This window comes from Channa argus, chromosome 18 (genome assembly GCF_033026475.1).
Source record: "Channa argus isolate prfri chromosome 18, Channa argus male v1.0, whole genome shotgun sequence".
NCBI lineage: Eukaryota > Metazoa > Chordata > Actinopteri > Anabantiformes > Channidae > Channa > Channa argus.
The window spans coordinates 8105898-8127574 of record NC_090214.1 but is presented as its reverse complement, the minus strand read 5'-3'; the positions used below and the strand labels follow the sequence as shown (position 1 = coordinate 8127574).

Here is a 21677-nt window from a genome sequence, read left to right as displayed (position 1 = left end):
CTGATAATGGTGACAATCAAAATCATGGGGGTGGCAGTTTTACTTCTGTTTTCAGCCTGCATATGTTTTCTTATTGCTTCTTGCGTTAGCTGAACACAATCCTGTTACCAAATGCAAGCGTCTTATTTCTGATTATGTATGGAGAATTTCTGAGGGGCAATTAAGAAAAAAAACGAAATGTACACCTGCATTTGAAATGGTCTGTTCCACTATTCTGCAAGCCTCCCCTGAATGAGTCATCCAGCCGGCTCCTCATTGGATAAGACCATGCCATCCCTAGGGATTGCCTTGCAGAGGCAGAAAGGCCTTGCTTCCATTCACAGAAACATTGGTATGCCAGCCTGCTATTTCATTCACATAAAAGACTAAATATTGCATGCTTTTTTGGTCCTTTTGTTCTGTTTTTCCTTTGTATTTTTGCCTCCTCTTTTGATTTGCGAGGGCTTGACTTTTCTTCCGTTTGTGTTTGCCTTTGTTTCTAAGGAGAGAAGGCAGACGTGCTGTGTTTTTTTTTTTTTTTTTTTTCTATATTTGCCAGGCAGGAAAGAGAGATGTTGGGAGGGACTGCAGTGCGAAATCTGCAGCAGAGTGAGAGCGGAAGCTGCTTATGAATGAGTGTCACTCTTTCGGCTTTGGTAGATGCTCCTGAGGACATTTTACATGAATGGTGCCTGGCTGTGTGCTTTCCACTACCAGGGAGACAAAGATGCTTCAATGCTGCTGGTTTAAGGAGACTCTTGGCCTTGTTCTGTTATCCTTTTGGCTGTTTCATTGATTCACCAGCCTGAGAAACATGTCGTTCATGTTTTTTTTTGTGTGTGTTTTTTTTACGAGTTATGTCATTCTTGTAGTTCAGTGAGGACTAACTGCTGGGTATTTTAGACAAGCTTCCTCCTTATTGTGGAATTAAATTTGTTTTTATTCTTTTGTAGTAAAATGATGGAGATTAATACTAAATGATGATTAGCACTACACATTAGACAAATAGTGCCAAAACAGTTTTATGTGGGGAAAAAAGCATTAATTACTTATACATTTTTGCAAAACAAACCAAGTATGCTGTCTAGATATAGACTTTTAAACGTACTAACCTGAAAGCCTGACAAGAGTAAGTCTATCCATATTTTTTAGCTGTTATACATTAATATGTACAGTATATTAATGCTGTTATGTATTACGTGTCATGCTAAGGTTTCACTGCATTATTTATATAAATGACCTAAAGAGGTTTGTTTTACATCATTTAAGAAAAAATACATCTTTATGATTTGAATAGAAATATGATTTTTTTGTTAAATGGATGCTAGTTGTAACTCCTCATTTCACTTACTTTCTTGTTAATACTGTGATAGGTTTATTGTGTCTATCATCCTCTTTCTATAGCCTTTTACTAGTTCCCCTGATTTAAGAGACGTTCCTGTTTTAAAAAAATGAATTCAAGCAAATGATGAATGAATATTTTTGCTGAAGTAATCAAGCTACCTCTCATTCTTCATTTCCTTTTCTCAGAAACACCAAGAAGAGGGAAAGAATTACAGAGAATAAATATCAGACTGGGGAATTTAAAAATTGATTGGTTCTAGTGTGCTGTAAGTGGGAGGTTTTTTTCTTCCTCCAACAGGAAGTGATTTGCAGTGTTCAGCAAGCCTTTTGTTGAGAAGGTTTTCTCAGATCAGTGAGTCATGCTTTAGCTCTGAGCCGGCAGTAAGCAGTCAGTAGAGAGTATTTGCTTTTTCGCTCGCAGTATCTGTGATCATCGACAACATAGACCTCTCTCCCTGTTCCCTTACTTTTTGGATTTTTGAGGCTAGAAATCAGCAACGACAACATCACCACTGGAAACCAAACAAGCTGTACCACAACACTGGCAACCTTTTTTCTGTCATATTTCTTTGTCCTTTGCTTCAGTGTTGTGTTTCTGTGGATTGTATCTGTGTATTTCTCTCTGACGGACTAGATTGCAGCTCTGGATTTTACTAAAAGCACATTGGACTTTGGCGACAGCAGCAGCACAACACAACCACCACTGTAACCTCAGTAGAGAAAATTACACTCAGGTGGCCTGTGATTGCTAAAAGAGGTTTGCTGCCTTTATTGCTGCTGCTATGTTTCAAGAAAAGGTAATCAGCACGGTTCAGCCACGTCTGCCAGCACACTTGTGAAAGAGGCAGGCTGTGCATGTCAGTTGGTGGCGAGAGGGAAGAGAGCAAGAGAGAGAAGGGTATGCTTCACCGTACCAAATACAACCGCTTCAGGAATGAGTCAGTAACATCCGTCGATGAGCTTCTCCACGGCCTGTCCATGAACCCCAAGGTCTCGGCCACCCCTCAGTCTGCAGCCGAGACATCTTACACACCCCCAACTGAGGTCCAGTCCTCCTCAACAACCACTGGTTCCAGCACCCCCACCAGCCACAGCTCTGACCACCTGGAAGATGGAAGCACCACCCTCTGTACCCTCATCAACAAGGTGTCCAGCCTGAAATTCAGCAACTCAGGCAGCTTACTGGGCATCAAGGGTCTGCCCTCGGCTGTCAAGGACCTGGCTGTGTCAAAGCTCCAGGGGGGTGGGGGATCGGGCTCAGGCAGCTCTAGTAGCCCGAGCCCCAGTGCAGGGACAGCAGCGGCGGCCGCCTCTGGTGTGGGCAGCTCTCTCTGCAGCCTGGCCTCCCATTCAACTCCCTGCTCGCAGCTGGAGTCATCCGTCAGCATGAGCAAGAAGAGCAGGCTGGACGAGCTCCAGCCCAGCAGAGAGGACTGGAATGCAGGTGGAGGTGGTGGACTGGTGAACAAACCCTCTAGAGGATGGCTTCACTCAAGTGAGAAGATTTTTGGTCCAGGAGTAACATACATTGTTAAGGTTGGTCGTCTCTTTGCCTCCCTTTTTCTTATTTCCATTTGTTTCGTCTTCTTCTACTGTTCTTTAAACATAGTCTCAATTTATTCACTTTACTTTCAGTGATTCAAGCCTGCAAAGGGGAGCTAAAGGAGTGATAATGTAATTTTACTTGTACATCACAACATGCCCTTGAGTGGGTGTATATAGGTTGGCAACTGCATAAGGCTGAGCAAAGATGCAGCAACCACATAAAATAAATCTGGAAATAGAGAAGATCAGCACTGGAGAAAGGTAGAGAAAAAACCTATGGTAAAATAAAAACAGCAATTAGTGTTGTTTTGAGCAAGTTATAAACCTTTACATTTACATTTTATTTCCTCCTGTCTTGTGTATGTGAAGCCTCTGCGTTATGCTTTTGTAACCATGGTGATATTTTATTTCTGTACATTGTGCATCTCTGAGCTTCATGGCTGTTTTAGTTTAGCATTAGTAAAATGGTGGCATAGGGAAGAAGACGTATAGGGCATGCTTGTTCATCATCACGAAATTTTGGGTTCATGTTGTTCAGCCATCGTACATTTTCTGTTAAAGCAGCACAACTATGAGATCTGTGAATGTCATCATGCCGGCAGTGAGTCACTAGCATGAGGAGTGATGATGCTGAGCCCTGGCCCTTCAAGGTGTGAAGTGAATGAAGAAACGGAACAAACCATTTTGACCAAAACCATAAAGTAGCAGTAAATTGTGCTTTTCCCAAAGGTATAATCCTTTGTCTTCCTTTTACTTATTTTGCTCATTAAACCAAAAGCAAAATTTAGTTTTGGGGCTGAATGAGAATTCCAAGCTTCATTGCCGGGTGAAATATGTTATATTCCAAATCAAGTTACTTAGCATGATTGCCATCATATGACACCTGCTGCAGCTTGCACGAACAAAGCCTACAGTATCTGTAACTAGCGTCACATTCCATTAACTGCATTACACCCGACAGTGGTTATTTGTACAGTCAATGCTGCTGAAAGCATCCACACTGTGAGAGGCGAAATGGGTCCAGTCTGTGCTCCCCTTCCCCCTGCTTTCCCTTTGGTTAGAGTCCTGTGTGTATTTAGTTCAACATGGTGTTCTGCTCACAGCACTTTTAATTAATGTCATGTGGTCACTTGCTCATCATGCACCATTACTCTAAAGGGACATTGAATGACAGTGACACTGTTTACACTCACACTTTTAGCCCATGGCATCTGCTTGTTTATGCAAAAAGCTGCAAATTCACAATAAATTTTGTCGTACTTCTCTTAGTGATTGTAGTTTTGGTTCCCAGGCGATTGCGCCGAAAGGTCTGAGGTTTGAGGTAAACAGTGACAAACCATTGTATTTCCAGGATTTCAAGTCATAACGTATGACAAAAATTAAAGAATGAGAAGGGACAGACAAGCATGTGATACATTATGATAAGAGCATTGTTCATAGCCACTTTATAATAGTCAATGGTTATAAGAGGTTTTTTCTTTTGAAGGGAGTTTTAACCTCCATAGTCACCTGGTGTTTGCTCGAGGAGGACTTGTTGGGTTCCTTACCATGAAAAGTACCTTGAGATGATTTTTGTTGTTCTATATAAATGAATTGAATTACTTCTTGCATTTACTTGTACTGTAGATTGTAATTGTTTACTACATATTATAATTAATATTTTGAATGGTGTCTGTTCAGGTTTTCCTTGCGTTTTACCTGTTTAAACATACTTCCAGTCCAGATGGAATAGAACAGTAAATGAAATCCAATATCTACATTTGTAAATAAACTAAATGGTCAGATGTATGAGCACAACATATAGACAGTGGTAAGCAAAAATAGTATGCTGCATGAGGATTTTGTGATTGAGACGATTTTGTCCAAACAGGAAGTACGTGACGACATGATTGAAGACATGAAAGCATGAGAGAGGTCTTCATGTTATGCTAAGAATAGGTCTCTACCAATGTTACTGTTTGATAGGTTTGTGGCCTTTCTGAACTGTGCCCCTCAGACTCACTGCTCTAAAAATAGAAGACATTAAAAATTTGCAAACATCACATTTGTTTGCTGGTGCAAAATGCTCGCTGGAGAGAAAGCGGCCTCATGACAAGTTCTGATTCTAATAACTTGGCTTCTTCTGAAAAGCTACTGAAACAGAAACATTGGTGTGCCTGGATGTCTGTTTGCATATAGTGAAATAATGAATTTAAATCTGGGAACAACAGGAACCTGTCAGACAAAAAGTTTGTGAAATATTAATCGTAAGAGTTTTGTAATGCCTCTTTATGTGGTAGGAGGTCTACAGTCATTGCTATTGTAATGAATCATTTCCACACAACTCTGTGGTAAACAAGGAAGCTTTCTGAACCCCTGCCACACATTTGTTTTTGTTTTGTTATTACAAAACTATAAAATAATGAAACTAGTAAATTTTATGAAAACACATTTGGTGATGTAATACAGGTTTAAGTCTGCTGGCAACTGTTTTTTTTAACTTAAGTAGAGGAAGGGGGGACTAAATAAAGGTAACTGAAATTACCAGTTGAATATTAGTCACTTATTTCTTGCTAAAAAAATTTTCATCCGTTGTGTGCAGGCTGAATATTCAACCCAGTGACTCATTCATATGCAATTCATTGTGTGCTACCTCTTAATGAGGAACTTACTCAGAAAGTGACTATTTTTTTTTTTTTTTGTCAGATTGAACGTCACAAATTACAAATGTAAACCGGCATTAATTCTTATCAGAAGTGCCATCAAATCAACAGCGTTTTTATGCTGGATGCCCTTTTTGCTTCAGCGCTCCGATTTCTTTTAATCTGGGGTTAGGACCAGCACCAATGTGCCTTCTCCATCCCAACCCAATGCTCTACCACTAAGCCACCAAGCCCCCTCTTATTAGAAAAGTCATTCTAAATAAGATTACAGTAATAAAATACATGGAGAATATACCGATTTCCCACAGCAATAACACCTAGTGGTTTATTTATTTATTCTGTACGTTATGATGGGCTGGTCATGAAAAATGTAATGTAACTTTGTACGTAGTATTTTAATATTCATTTAATGCAGGATTTTTATTTTTGCTTTCCAGTATCTGGGCTGCATAGAAGTCCTTCGCTCAATGAGATCCCTGGACTTCACCACAAGGTCACAAATAACAAGGTATGTTCTCACGAGTTTACGTTTTCTGACTTTTTAGGATCTACTAGATTTCCTTCAAAAACTTTTCTGTTCATAATTACTAATTAGTTTCAATAAATCGTATCTATCATACAGCATTGTTTAATTATTACCTCAAAGATTTGTGTGCAGGGAAGTATTAACTCATGAGTCTTACTTGATCTTTCAAGTAGTGTATACTGTATATCCAAGTTAACCAACTTTTGTGAACACATTTTGTGTATGCATTTTGCGTAGACCAAAATATATTCAATAGTTCACTGTTTCATTAATGGATGGCTTAATTCTACCCTTAGGTACTAAGCTAGAGAGCTAGTTATTTAAATAATAAAGTTAAATATTGTTCCCGCATACTAAAAATGTAATAATAAATAAAATATAAATGAAATATAGGTTAGTTTAAGGCAATTTGAAGTTAGTACATTCTGTCTATTGATTTGATTATACATCTTGGCAGTTCATTCGCTTTACAGTACAGTAAAGTATCAAAATTAGGTTTTCATAACTATTTTAGCAATTGACTTTTCCTATGTAATAATCTGTCATTATAAGATAATTTTACATTTTATTACTGCCACCTGGTATTTTTTTTTTTTAATTGGACTGTGGTCAGAAAAAAATTTAATGGTGTCCATGATCAACAGGTACCAGAATACACGATGCATCGCACACCAGCCAACCCTCTGCGCCACAACATTAAAACCACCAGGTGGTTACCAACAAATATGGGAAAAAAGTGAGGGCAGCACAAAAAACTTTTTTATTCGGTGCAGATGAATGTCATTAAAAATCCTAAACTTGCCCAACTGTTTGAAAGTCCATATATAAACAAATGGCTTTTGAATTACACCATTCATCAATAAAATATGCCATAGCCTTAGCACAAAACTTGTTCTCTGTAATATTCCAGCTCTTCTAAAGAACCATATTAAAATCTGTAATACGACTTTGTTATTATTTCGACTACATTTAGGATGCCTTTTATCATGTTTTGCTTGCATGGACTCCACGGTGACGGCATGTGTACCTTTTGAAATCATTGGGCAGTGAGGCAAATGCCAACAGTGAATCGGTTTGTGTCATGTCCACTTTTCTGCTTGACTTGCTGACGTCAGTCCAGTGTTAATATTGGCCACACAGCGGTAGGCCTCCTGTCTCTCAAACTCTGTGGGTGTTGCTTTGTCTATCAATAAAGATAAGCATAGTAAAAAGAGAGAAATGAATAGTAAGAAAAAGGAATGTCTGGTGCTGCTGCTATAATTAGGTCTCTCCTTCTAAAAGAAGCTACTGCTGTGCCTGATTTATCCACCTAGAGAAGATACAGAAATAAATGTTTCTATTTCTGTTTCCGTCATGAAATCAATATTTGCTTTTTGCTTCAAATCAGCTCTATTTTTAGTCACTGTTTGATTTACATATTGTTTTTCAAGTGAAACGGTTCCTTTGTCTTTTAAATCATTTTAGATTTCACTGTAGACTGGAAGCAGTTGCATGGTTTAAAGAGTTGTGGTGTAATATTTCCATAACACACCGTAGCCTACTCGAAACCAGATTGTTTTTTTCACCACATTGTAGACAATGATGGTTTTAAGTAAAATACTTTTCTAAGAAAATTAAGGACTGACAAGACAAGACAATCATCTCAATAGTATTTGTAATACTTTTGGTGACTTTTTAGTCCCATCCTTACTGCCTCAAAAATTGACTATGAACAATATTTTGTTTTGTCTGAATCTCTGCAAAACACAGTCATTCTGTCATCTGCTCTGTGTGGAGTACCAATGAGGAAATGTTAGCCTGCTTAGGTTTTAAATGTAGAATAGAAAAACTACATAGATAACAGTGGCTAAGTATGAAACAATATGGTAGTATTGTCTTTTTGCAAAAGTTTGCCTGCTGTTAGCGTTTAGCTTTGTTCATGAGAATGGCCCCACAGAGCCACTAGCATGGCTGTACACTCTTTGTTTGGTTACTACCATGACAGCAAAATCAATTTCAAACATAATCAAGAAGAGTAACTTTTAATTCTGTCTAATGTAATGACAAAACTAACTGTAATCCTGTGGCTGTCTGCATTTTGGCTTCACTGTTTTGGTTCATTCCCTCCCTGTAGAGAAGCCATCAGCCTGGTGTGTGAGGCTGTTCCAGGGACCAAAGGAGCGCTGCGGAAGAGAAAGGTATGTGGATGTACAGATGAAGAAGGATGGAGGGATAGAAAGATTACAGGAGATGGCCAGGCCCCAAGAGAGCTGAGTCAAATGAATGTTAGTAGATAAGAACCGTTCTATATATAGCACCTCTGTAGGTTTTTCTCTCATCCTTCCTTCATGTAAAAAGAGAGGGAAAACTGAGATGGATAGAGAGGAATGAATGATGAGAGAGCGAGTAAGAGAGAGATTGTTCTTAAAGAGGCTGAGGAGAGAAGAGAGAGAGATGAAGAGGTATGGGACTGTATGTGCGTGGGTGTAGCTCCAGCCCACGATGCATTGCACACCATGCAGAGTGCTTAGTGACTCATGTAGTGCACAATATCTGTGATCAGAAGGCTGAAGTTATGTGTGCGTGTGCACTTGTGTGTGCATGTTGTGTGTCCACAGCATGTGAGGAGACGGTGTATTAATGTGGGGTGTGAAATGAAATGAAGCATTACTCTGCACTCTAGAGCTTGTTCAAATGTCAGTGAAGAGTACACAACACAAAATTAGTGCCTGCTAGTTCCTCTAGCTTGAGACTGAGAACTATGAATGGGGCTGACTTGTTTTATCTGGGTCTTTGCCTCGTTTCTCCCTTATAATTCCCATTCAAAACGGTTTCCTTTACATATCTAGATCTCATTTGTGGTTCACATTTTTAAGAAGCTGACTCTTCTTTGAGAATATTTGAGAAAACAAATGCTACTTTCACAAAATATGAGCACGTAGCCAGCAGTTGGTAGATTTTTGCTATAGCCGCTGTTTCCCCTTGCTTCCAGGGTACTTTGTTGTTGTAATATGTTTTGTGTGTTTGTGTGTGAAATCTTATGACCCTCTCAGCCACCATCCAAAGCTCTGTCCAGTATCCTTGGTAAGAGCAACCTGCAGTTTGCTGGCATGTCCATCAACCTAAATATCTCCACCAGTAGCCTCAACCTGATGACACCTGACTGCAAACAGGTAAGTTGACAAGAATTATTTAAAATAGAAAGTGAGAAATAATATTTATAATGATGTAAGTTGCAATTAGGTTGCTATTGTAGAGGAAATTCTATAGAATTACAGATATATGTTTGTGCCTTGTATTTTTCTCTGCTCCAGCATCATTTTCGGTACTAACAGCAGATGGTGCCAAAGTAACAATTATCCAAATCTTGCATATAGTGTCTCTCACAATTCAGATTAACAGTAGTGGGTGCTCTTTAGTGCTGCCTAATGTGGGGACAAAGAAGCAGATGCTTCAAAGGACAAATTTGACAAAGCACCACATCTGGGCCCTGACCTCGTGTAGCCCTTGACCCCTTTGATCCTAATCTATGCGCTAATCTATGTTTAAGAAAAGTAGCGCAATTTCCTGCCAAAGTGACAGCAGTTAAACTAAACAAGCAGTTGTTTTAGCCATTGTTGGCTCTAGTGCAAAGGAACAAGGCAGCAAGCTGGATTCAGAAAGTGTTTTTTGTTTTGGTTTTTTTGCAAAGTTGTATGTTGAGAAACCCCTTCAGTGGTTTGAGGAATAATAGTAACGTTTTGTGAAAGGAAATACAACATATTAACAGGTGAGATGTAGACAGGGATGATGTGAGGTGAGATTTATTTTTAAACACTGGACAGAACCAGGGTAGCTGTTTTCCCCTTTTTCAGTGTTTTTGCAAAGCTGAGATAGATGCCTTTTGGCTCTTGCTTTGTTCTTTTCAGACAGCAATGAGAATGCTATCTTCTTAAGTAAATCTACATAATTATCTTTACCCAAATGTTGGAGTCTTCATTTAGCAAACAACTTTTCTAAAAGCTTTTAATATGGCTGCCTCATGTTTTAGATACCTGAGTCCCATGTTCTTAGCTTTGCTCAACTAATGTGTAAAACAGAGAAACTAACTAAATTCAGATAAATATTTTAAAGTGTGTATCTGTCTCTGGTTGTCAAGAAGCATTTGGTAACTTATATGTGCTGCATAATTTTTACTTTACATGACAGATCATAGCCAACCATCATATGCAGTCCATCTCCTTTGCATCAGGTGGAGACCCAGTAAGTAGTTCAGTGGTTTGTGTCTCATAAGTGATTGATTTGATTAATTTGGAGAAACATTTTAAGTACATTTAGTTATTTCTTTCGAATGTGCAGGGATCGTATTGTATTTTGTAGATTAAGCTACTCTTAATAATGTACTGTACTACATTGTTCATAAAGACCTGCTTCAAAAGAAGGTTATGCTTCTTTTAAAATTGCAACAATAATCCCATTGTCCACATATCTAAATCATATAATATTTGGCAGTTCTTACATATTAAAGTATGAATTTCATCCTTCCCCTCACTACGGTTCAAACCAACATCAAAAAGAGGGATTTATTGTTAAAGTATAGTATTTTATAGTTTGAGAATATTTCTACAATTGTTTAGTCGTTTTGTTGTTTTATTTTCAGGACACAACAGATTATGTTGCTTATGTAGCAAAAGACCCTGTCAATAGAAGAGGTGGGTGTAATTTTCTTTGACACTTGATAGCGTGTCTCTTATCTGACAGGTACTATACTAATTAAAACATGTTGCTTTGATCCTGGTCAGCGTGTCACATTCTAGAGTGCTCAGATGGTCTGGCCCAGGACGTCATCAGTACCATAGCCCAGGCTTTTGACCTCCGCTTCCAGCAGTACCTGCAGTGTCCCTCAAACAAGCTGTCCTCCACACATGATAGGTGAGGAGCTCTTGACACACGCAAAGGCACTCTCACACACACACACACACACACACACACACACACACACACACACACACACACACACACACACACACACACACACACACACACACACACACACACACACACACACACACACTCACACACTCACACACACACACACATATATGAAGCATGCAAAGGATTATACCAACACAAGCCTGCCTCCCAGTTGCCCTGTCCCTGGTTATCCCTTATAACAAATAACGAACCAGCTGTAAATCTTAGATATTCTTCTTTCTTTCTCCTTTTCCTCTCCCATACCTCCCCCTTAACCACTGCCTCCCTCCTCTCTCACGCATCATCTTTATATCTGTCTCTCTCTTCCTCTCTCTCTCTCTCTTTCCCTTTGCCCCTCTCAGAAGAAGACCAGGGTCTGACATCTTCTGAAAAAACATGTAATATAACATGTATATCGTTTGTATTCACTGAGTCAAATTTGAAACAACAGAGTAGCCACAGAGCTCTAAAATCGCAATAAGAGCTGACCCAGCTGTGCCACTGTCCTATATTTCTTTGATCTCTCCCCATGTCTTTAGTGAGAGAGATTAATACACGGGGACAAAACAAGCAAGAAAAACATATTTACAGTCAAATAATTGAGATATTCAATGTGTGTTTATGAAGGGTACTAAACATGGAGGAGATACCATGGACAGAGGAAGAGGAGGATTCAGCAGAACATCCTTACTATAACAACATCCCTGGCAAGATGCCACCTCCTGGAGGCTTCATCGACACACGGCTGACCAATCAGAATGCAGCACCTGATGGATGCCAGGTACAACTCAACAGAATAACTTATAATAAAAAATAAAAAATAGCACTTCTGTTTCTCAACATTTATGTTCTCTGGTATCACAAAGAGCTTGTACTGGTATTGGTATTATTAGATTGTTAAATCATTAAAATGCTATGAATACATTTCACAAAGATAGAAACAGTATAAAAAAAGAACAACAAACTATATATAACAGATGTCATTATTTCCCACAATGTTAATCAACTGTAGTTGTAGCAATAAATATGTTTGGAACTGACACCAAAACGTTGTCAATGTTATTGTGTCCCCACTCCCCAAATCTACTTCCACCCTGCTGCATATATTTAGCCTTTCCAGGAAGTACAGAAAGTCTCCTGCCTATTATTAGTGGCTCCCAAATGCTCAAAAACATGATGCAGTATCCCAGAAATCTGATCTTTTTTTCTGTTCTTGTCATAAGAGGACCCATCACTTGCCTTTGTCCACAGGCTTTATGTTTACAAAAGAACAGTGTGTCTATTTAGAATATGTAGTGTGAGCTTTCAGCCATAGGGTGATCTGTGAGGCATTAAGGGGTTTTGTTCAGAGCCCGATAGCTTTTAATGTTCCCAGTTATGGATGATTAAGGTTTAAACTGAATCTGAACTGAATCGCACATTTGAGCATTGTTACATCTCTGATATATTGTTATATATTGGTGTCTGATTTACCAGTGTTTTAGCTTCTGAATTCATATTAAAAAACAATGCGAATGAACTAAATGTTCATTTAAACAAAAGTGTCCTTAATCTCACAACGTTAAAGGGTAACTGTCATTTTCTGCTAACTGTCATAATTGGTATTTCCAATAATCTCGACACAGACAGTAAACCCATAAATGATGTCCATCAGTTTGCAACCCTGTTTATTGTTCAGTGCTATAGACATCCATTGTTGTCCAAACACAATCTAAATCTCTCTAAATCTCATGCATGTTCAGTTGACTGGCTAACTTTAAACATCCGTCTAAAGTTATGGACATTGTCAGCATTTGAGGCAACATTTCATTTTGGGATCTAGAAACGTGTCACCTAGTTGAATGGTTTGTCTGGCTGAGTGTGTTTTTAATTGCTTTTGAACAAGGACGAAAGTCTGTGGCCCTGACAAATAAGCTAATTTAAGTTGCGAACTGGTGGTGATTATGGACGAATAGGGGCAACATTTTGCTGGTTTTATTGTCTGTATGGAGATTGATTAAAAATGACTGAAATTATCCATTAATGTTGAATCGTTTTATTATATAAATCAATCAATTTCTTTATTCTGAACTGTTCACTGTGTGTCTGTATGTCATCAGATGGGTCCAGGTTTAGTAGATCAGATGTATTACCAGGGACGCCACTGTGGAGAGAACTGGGGAGATGAAAGAAAGCCCATATTCATACAACAGGGTAAGAACATCCTTTTCTTAACAGCTGAAAAAAAATACATGTTGTTTTTATTTTTGAACTGTTTCATCAGTTCAACGTTGGCTGACTGTTTCCACAAATGTCTAGGATCATTTGATATAGGCAATCTGCCTGAGAGCAAAGGTCAGGTGCCAAAAACAGCAGAGCTGCCCACATATGTGAACACTCAGCAGATTGATGCCCAGGTGCTTGCAGCACTCCAGGCAGAGGCAGAAAATGTGGCAAAGGACGTGGCAGCTGCAGCCAAAGAGAGCCCACAGAAGGACCTGTTTGACATGAGTAAGTCTTGGTTGGCATGTATTGAAGTTTCAGGTACTCTTGCTTACACTGATTTTTTTTTTTTTTTTTGAAAAGGTTTTGAGATATTTGCATATTTTGCTCCATTTTTATTCAACTCACTGTACCTGCCATGAATTTATGACCAAATTTAGTACTTACCTGTTGAAGCATTAGAATCTGAGCCTTTACAGTAACACGGGAACATTCCTTTCTAATTGCAGTTCTTAATTATAGAGGTTTCCTAGCTTTTGTTTCTCAGAAACTTTGATGTGACAATATAATAACATCATGTCAGTGTGTGGACAATAGGAGGGCAGTGTTAATGTCAGTGTAGAGATTTATACTCTCCTCCTTCAACTTGACCTTAGCTTTCATATATAACAAAAGCTTTGCTATTATTACACATAAAAATCACTCACACATTCATGTGTGTAACTACACATGAGGAGTCGATTACACAAATTACATGTGAGCAGTGAACTATACAATGAAAAAATACTCTGATGTAATATGAAATAAAGTCCAGGTGTCTGTGACCGCATGCTGTGAATCTATATGTGTTAATAATCACATTTTACTTTGTTACTTCAATAACAAATATCAGCGCACGATACAGTAGTTGTGATATAATACAAGACAGAGTTAAAAAATATCTGTTGTTGATTCTTAAAGTTTTTAAAGTCATAAATTGAAGTATTGTGTAATTACATGGTCGCCTTTTCTTCACATGTGCATTATGTAATAATGCTCAAACACCATTACAGTTATTTTTCGGTGCTTGCATACAGTTTAATCAGTAGCCACATTCAAACTGAGAAATTTGGATCCATGGCCTCATTTTCAGCTTATTCAGATTGGATTAATATTAAAGTTTGACCTTGTTTTTATACCAACAATAGTTTTATGCATTACCATATGTAAAAAATCTTGAATACCTTCAGTTGTCAAGTTTAAAGTGCCACAGATGTTCTTCCTCTCTTAATTACTTTGACACTGCCCTCCCATATATCAGAGCCCTTCGAGGACGCCATTCAGTCTCAGTCCCATCCACCATCCCAGGGGCAAGCCCAGTCTCAAGTGTCGGGTCTTCACAAAGCTGCATCTGTGGACAATTCGAGCCCTCTTCTTGTGCGCTCACTCGCCTTCCGGGCACAGGAGGAACTAGAGGGCCAGGCGTGGTACCATGGCAAGATGAGCCGGCGGGATGCTGAAAAACTGCTGAAAGAGGACGGTGATTTCCTGGTCCGCAAGAGCACCACCAACCCAGGGTCCTATGTACTGACGGGGATGCACAATGGACTTGCCAAACACCTGCTGTTGGTGGACCCTGAGGGCACGGTAAGGTGGGATTAAAGGTCATGCAGGGTCTATTTCGGGAGACTAGGTGAATAAAAACTGATGTGTATGACAAAAGACAAAGGCAGACTTATCATTTTTGTTTCTTTTTTCAAAGGTACGGACAAAAGATCATATATTTGATAGCATTAGCCATCTGATTGGCCATCACCGTGACAACAATCTACCGATTGTGTCAGCTGGGAGTGAACTGTGTCTCCTACAGCCCGTTGGAAGGAAACAGTGATGCTTGCAATGCCTGATGGGAAATGGGAAGCTCTGGACAGTCTCTCCTACCATCCTGAAACTTGAAGATGAATCACAAAGAGAAGATATTTAAAGGCTGATGCACTAACAGTTCTTTTGGTCACTCCACTGGAGGCACTGCAAGGTGCAAGATTTGTTTAAGATTTCAAAAATTATTTATAGAACTGTTATTTTGTTGTGATGACTGAAATGCTATATTTTTGAGAAGACATAGGTGCATTTGGACATACTATCTTGATTTGGTGTTTTAAATGATAAAAAAGACAATTGTTCTTGTAGTTTAGATGAAGTGCAAATCAAACCTCAAAGAGGTGTGTTAACAAGAGTATTTTAGAATAAAAACCTGGAGTTTTAGTTTTGTCTGTCAAGCACAACCACATTTCTACAGGAACTGTTAGCTAAAAGGTTGAGGACTTCAAAACAGTTTAAACAAATGCTGTTTATAATTAATCACTTTAGGAGGAAAAAAATAGTCCTTTAATATCACCTATAGTGTGACAGCTGACTCAATTAGTCACTATATGAAATCTGCTTTTACTAAGGGTTAGAACTGAATGTCTTTTGCTTTGCAGTAGTCACAAAGTGGGGTGCAAACAGACATCCTTCATAGTGCTGTCAATGGCTTTAACGAAACTTTTTTATAAAGTATTTTCTTGTGTCACCTGCAGTCGCATGACTTAAAATCAACTGTTCTTGTGGACATTGTTCGTAGACCTTGATACCACTTTATTTGAAAGAGGTGCTTGTGTATGCTGACACTGTAAAATATTTATGCTTTTCAACCAGTGATTATTTCTGAATTGGTTTTCTCTGGACTCTTCTTTCACAGTAGGTGTCTATTCAGTTGGTTAGATTGCGGGGAACTGGAGTCATGCAATGGATACTCTCACATTATTAGTCTACTTCCATAATTTCAACGTTTTTGTTATTGTTTGAATGACCACAAACGAATAGCACAATCAGAAAGTAAGATGCATTAGATCATCTGTATCAGTTGTACCGAAATGAATTACCAGTGTAATGTACACTTTAAAAAATTTAATTAGACAAATGTTTAAGCTCACACAGTGTGCACTCAACGTACGTAACCCTCACTTATTGATGTTGAAAAGATCTTTGCTTCTCAGTGTGTGGATATCTTATGGCATGACTGCTTTATTGCCACTAGATGTCATTATATGAGTATTTATTTCCCTGTCAGTCACACGCACTCCAATTCCCTGATTTTATCACTTGAAGGTAGCGGAGAATTCTGTCTGGCTGTGTATTGCTTTATATACAACAGCACAGGGGAAACCCAACCCTAATAAGCAAGTTTTCAAATATCATTGCTTTATAGGTCAGAGTTTGCATTTTCCAGTCCACTGTACACAATCATTCCTCAGAACAGATTTATTTTTTGTTGTTGAGTGTGAGTATAACATTTTGAAAAGGCTTGCTATAGAAATAGTAAACATCAGCTCTGACAACAGACTCTGAACCTACTCTGTTGCCAGTATTCTGATGGATCGAAATGAATGAGGCATTGTTTTTGATATGCACTGGACCACTTCAGTTGAACCAAAATCAGCATGAGTTCAATAAGTTTGACAAGACAGATGCAATGTAATATAACGTGCCTGTATTTTGCTGCAAGAGGGAGTGTACAGTACATGCATCTCACACCAACTCACATTTAAGCTAGGAAATAGTATCGGAATTGTTATAAAAATATCCACCTGACTACTATTGCTTAGAGCCACTTTCCTTGATTCTCTGTGTCCCATATCAAAGGTTGCTTCTCAAGATTCTCAGGAGTGTATTGCAGGAATCATTGAGATGTTTTACCTTTATCCACCACGAGCTTTAATTTTTCAGATTAACATAATTTCATCAAAACTTATATCTGTGGAGAAGGAAAAAGTTTTAGAAAGCACTATGCTAATGTAAAGAGTTATTTATGCATTAGCAGTTATTTCTAAAAAAATGAGTAGAATCATGGCAGAATGTACAACGTTTTGAGCAAAGCAGATGCTATACTCCTTACTTGAATCTCTATGATAACGTGACGATAAGCAGTGTGATGTAATGAAATTATACAGCCAAACGTGCTGGGACACAAATAAGAACATGGATTTTTTTTCACCCAATTTCTGTAGATGAAAATGTGCCTTTTATTTGTACAAAATGTGTTTTTATTTCTCATTCTCTCTACTCTTTTCAAAGTGCAATAGTTGATCTTCAATTGGATATGCCTGTTCACTAGAGGTTGTGTTTAGCCCTGCTGCGTGTCACTGCTTGAGATTACTGCGCTCTCTCTCTCTCTCTATCTCTAATATATATTATAAATGTATCATTTCCAGATTCTAAATAGAACTATTTGTCAGAGGGAATCACACAGAAGCTCACTATTTTGGAAAAGGTATAGAAAAAATGGAAATAAAAACAAAGAAGTCCAAATGATGTTTACAGATTTAATCTTTTGGTTGTATGGGTTTATCATTATTCTGTATGACTGTTGGCAATAAAACTGTGAATGTGTAGAGTTGCTTGTTTGTGCTGTAATAATAAGACATCACAAATTTCTGTAATATTGTTTGTTTAAGCCACATTATTAAAATCATGAACTGTATGTATTTTTATTTAGTTTTTTGTTTTGTTACTTTGCTCACATTTTGGCCTAAGTTTGAGTACAGTGTTTCTTTCTTTTGTTCAAGAACACTGAAAACACAGTACATAAATTGATAACTTGTTATTCTAGACAAGTTACACTGTCAAAATTGTTAACAGGGACAATTTTTTAGTTTTCCTGAAATAATTTAGAAATAGTTGAATTTATACATGGGTGCTGCTTCTGAAAAGATGTTACTGTTTAATTTTCTAAATTTTGCTGAATGGAACTGTGTACCACAAGCATCCAATTCACTTCCAGCATCCTTTATGATAGCAGCTGCATAGGTCAGCAAAAGTACAAATATCTGCAAGGTTAGATATCAAAAGAAATAGGTGAACATTTTTTTTATTAGTGATTCAGACAAGTAACCTCTGTTATTTACTTACAGGTGTGATGTTAACTGTCTTTAGTTCACATGCTGCATTCCCATGCAACTCAAGACTTAATCAACTTAATGCTTTTAGAGTAGATACAAACCTTGCCACTTTTGACCAAAAAGAAAAGTGAGTTTTAAGATTCTGTTGTGAACATTCAGCATGTTGGTAGAATTGTTTAGTCAGCACTGGGCATTATCACTACTTACCAGCAGATGGAGCCCCGATCCAACTAAAACTACTGCTTTTGAACAAACTGCAAAATTAACATTTTCTAATGTGAAATAGTAACAAATGCTGTGTCATTTTCAGGAGCACATAATAAAAAAGATCAATGTGTGCTTTTATTATTCTATTAGTCATCCCAAATGTACTGTATAAAATGCAGTTCTATGCATTAACTGCACAGCATGCTTTAGTATTACTGAGTAAATACAAAATTATTATTAATAGATTGCATAGAATAATAAATAGATTTAACTGGTTTCCAAGGCAATAATAATTGTTTACAATCATTCTTTATCACATACCTTATTTTTTGTAGCACTATATGTTCACTTAATATTAATTGCAAGTGATTGTTCACCTTCTATTTTTCTCAGATGGTTACATCTGTAAATGTATTGTCTGACAAAGGTAAGAGCACCTTTTATTCCTAAATGATTACTGTACTGCAACATAAGCTGTCCCCAAAAAGTCATGTTTTCATAAGCTATGAAAAACTGTTATATTCTACCTTTGATATAATGCAAGCTTTTATATAATTCAATGTTTTGTTGTGTTTTATTTATTTATTTTTTACTCAACCAATAAAGTTTATCTATTAGTTAAGTCGAAATTTGCAAAATGTTGGAATAAATGGTTCTTAGTGTACAGTGATGAAATCTGGCCTGTCCTTAACAAAGAAGTGACAAAGACACTGAACACTTTGACCTTATACATTATTCATGCTGGTTAAGTGTGGATATTTTTTTTTAACTCTCCCAGTTATTAATGATGGCAATATATCAATGTTACCACTGAAATCTCTAAATTTGTTCCAGAAATCCTTTTAGTTAAATTGGTCAAAGCTCATAATCCTTTTTATCACTGTTTCTGTCCATTGTGAGCAATGCAGAAGCCTTTGAGCATACTGTCCATGTTAGGACCATCCTCCTCTTCTTACTGCAGGTTCCTCGAACCTCATCTTTCAGTCTTTTCCACCTGGAATGACCTGGGTGGCCCCACCTGCCACAACAGAGACTTTTCCATCGTCCGCGTCTGTCCCTTGCTCCTCCTTCTCCACTTCTGACTGTCTGGAGTTCTGCTGATTAGGGTTGTTTTGGCTGCTCCATGACTTGCTCCTGCTGCGGCTGGGCTCCAGAGACTGCCTGTTCCCATTGTCATTTGCTGAAGCCTTCACCCTGTAGTAAATGCCACACACCAGACCCAGGAAGGCCCGTCTCATCTCACGGCTGGCCAAGGTGTAAATGACTGGGTTCATGGCTGAGTTCACTACAGCTACAGCAATGAACCATTCAGCCCTGTAAAGGATGGCACAGTGCTGCACACATGCCACATCCACCAGGAGCAGGACAAAGATGGGCATCCAGCAGGCAATGAAAACCCCAACTACAATGATGACAGTGCGCAGTAGGGAAATTGCGTGCTCAGAGTTGCTGTGCTTGCTCACCTTTTGGCTGCTGGACTTAACCAGAATGTAGATACGGGCGTAAAGGATTGTCATGGCTAAGAGCAAAACAATGAATACTGTGATGCAGAAAGCTACATATTTCTTGCTGTAGAGAGGGAGGACTGTAGAGCAATCAGGGAGGTTGTCCAGGCAATTCCAGCCTAGAATGGGCAAAGCTCCAAGACATATGGCAATCAGCCAGCAGATCCCTATAAGCAGAAACACTCTGTAGTTCTTGTTGGCATCATATGGCCTCATTTTGATCATAGTCAGATGTCTCTCTATAGCAATAGCCAGGAGACTGAAAATGGAGGCACCAAGTGCCACAAACATGCTTCCCTCTCTAACAAACCAGAGAGCAGGTGAAAGCTGCAAGGTCTTCTCTCCTGACAGGAGCAGGTTGACCAGATAAGCTACTCCAGCTAGCATGTCGCACAGCGCCAGGTTGCCAATAAAGTAGTACATGCGGTTGTGGAACCTGTGGTTTCTCCATATGGCTACAAGCACGGTGAGGTTCTCAAGGAGGATGAAGCTACATATGATGAGGAACACAATGGTTTTGGTGTCCACAGTGCCAGGGCTTGTTCCATTGGCGGGCCGGTTGTCCAGTTTCCCTGTGTAGTTGTAGTGCAGAAATATCTTTTGGTTGATCATCTTTACCAGAATCAGCTGCTGACACAGGATTTCAGAATTGAGCAGACAGGCCAGTGTCAGTAGATCCACGTGTCCACCTGCATTAGTGTTAATACAGAGAGCAGCCACTTTATTTTTCACATTGTCGTCATTATCCAGTAATCAGTTCATCAGCTCTTGTCTAATTATGCTAGTTTTTCTATTCCCCGTCTAAACAAATATCATTAAGTCTACAAAGCAGCTACAGAAAGCTTCAAAACGAACAGAATGTGGTCTACAGAAAACTATGATGCTGTTTGTTGATTTATTTAGGTTATACAGAAATTATTTGAAAGCTACCCAGAGGCAATAAAAAAAATTTAAAAAATCGCAAATAAGCGTTTTTGAGCAGTCTACTTTTTCCACATAGCGTCAAACTTACCGCGGGATGCTCGCAGTTCAGTTTTTCTTTAAACGCACACTGAGGGACAGACATTTCGTCGCCGAGTAAGAAATCGATTTCCCCTACTTTTTTTCTCTTTGTCTTTTTTTTTTTTTACATCAGATGTTTAATACCCCCTCGGTCACTGCAAGAGAGCAGCTCCTCATCTTTTACTGATCTCTAAACTCCGGAGCTGTCGACGCTTGACTGCAAGTCACACCCCCTCCCTCTTTCAGCCCGGACAAGGAGAACAGAGAGGCTGGATCGGCTGTGGAGGGGCCAGTTCAAGTCATCATTACGTATGTCCAAACCTGGAGGTATGTTGAAACATAACCTTGAAGGCAAGCGGCTGTCTCACGTTGTAAAAGACTTCTGGGTCCTGCAAAACTTTTTATTTAAATCCCCTTGTACATTTCTTAGAAATGAAACACTAGCATTTTAAGCATCTTAAGTATTTTGCTTTAAGTCACTATTTCCTCAAATATTGTAATTTTTAACATTCCCTTTTATGGGTAATAAAAAGTATTACCAATATTTTTCTTGAATAATTAATTTATAATTGGGCTACAGCTAGCTCAAACGAAGGTAGCTAGCTTTATTAATTTTGCTAATGATACATTTATTTAGCTAGCTAGTTGTCTGCCAAAGCTCCTAAATAACTTATTATTAAAATGAGAATGATTTTAAGAATTTTTGGTGAGATAAAGCTTTTGTAGAAATAATAACACCATCAGTTAGCATTTTGACATTTAGCCTACTGAAGGAGTCTCCTCAAGTTTTTTTCATTCATCAATTTGAGATCACAATTAGTTTATGTGGTTCGTTTGCTTTGCAGTGTGTGTTTATCCATCCATTTATTATCTT

At 38.4% G+C, this 21677-nt stretch overlaps 2 protein-coding genes across 2 annotated transcripts; one reads left to right on the top strand and one right to left on the bottom strand.

Moving 5' to 3' along the window:
- The first annotated feature begins 508 nt into the window (after positions 1–508).
- Positions 509–17671, top strand: shc3 (SHC (Src homology 2 domain containing) transforming protein 3). Its single transcript, XM_067484650.1, has 13 exons — positions 509–1108; positions 1510–2859; positions 5948–6018; positions 8150–8213; positions 9069–9188; positions 10204–10257; positions 10655–10706; positions 10797–10926; positions 11596–11749; positions 13068–13161; positions 13267–13458; positions 14471–14796; positions 14912–17671. Exons 2-13 carry the CDS (start codon positions 2179–2181, stop codon positions 15038–15040), a joined length of 2067 nt encoding a protein of 688 aa, XP_067340751.1. The 5' UTR covers positions 509–1108; positions 1510–2178; the 3' UTR covers positions 15041–17671.
- LOC137103899 (sphingosine 1-phosphate receptor 3) lies at positions 17662–21062 on the bottom strand. Its single transcript, XM_067484651.1, has 2 exons — positions 20814–21062; positions 17662–20490 (listed from the first exon to the last, which is right to left on the bottom strand). Exon 2 carries the CDS (start codon positions 20411–20413, stop codon positions 19277–19279), a length of 1137 nt encoding a protein of 378 aa, XP_067340752.1. The 5' UTR covers positions 20414–20490; positions 20814–21062; the 3' UTR covers positions 17662–19276.
- Positions 21063–21677: the final 615 nt, after the last annotated feature.

Bases quoted from the DNA above. Each gene is read 5' to 3' on its own strand.
- shc3 (XM_067484650.1), top strand. From the start codon at position 2,179: ATGTCAGTTGGTGGCGAGAGGGAAGAGAGCAAGAGAGAGAAGGGTATG. The intron at 9,189-10,203 runs GTAAGTTGACAA...TTTACATGACAG, and splicing joins TGACACCTGACTGCAAACAG to ATCATAGCCAACCATCATAT. The intron at 10,707-10,796 runs GTGGGTGTAATT...GATCCTGGTCAG, and splicing joins AGACCCTGTCAATAGAAGAG to CGTGTCACATTCTAGAGTGC.
- LOC137103899 (XM_067484651.1), bottom strand. From the start codon at position 20,413: ATGATCAACCAAAAGATATTTCTGCACTACAACTACACAGGGAAACTG.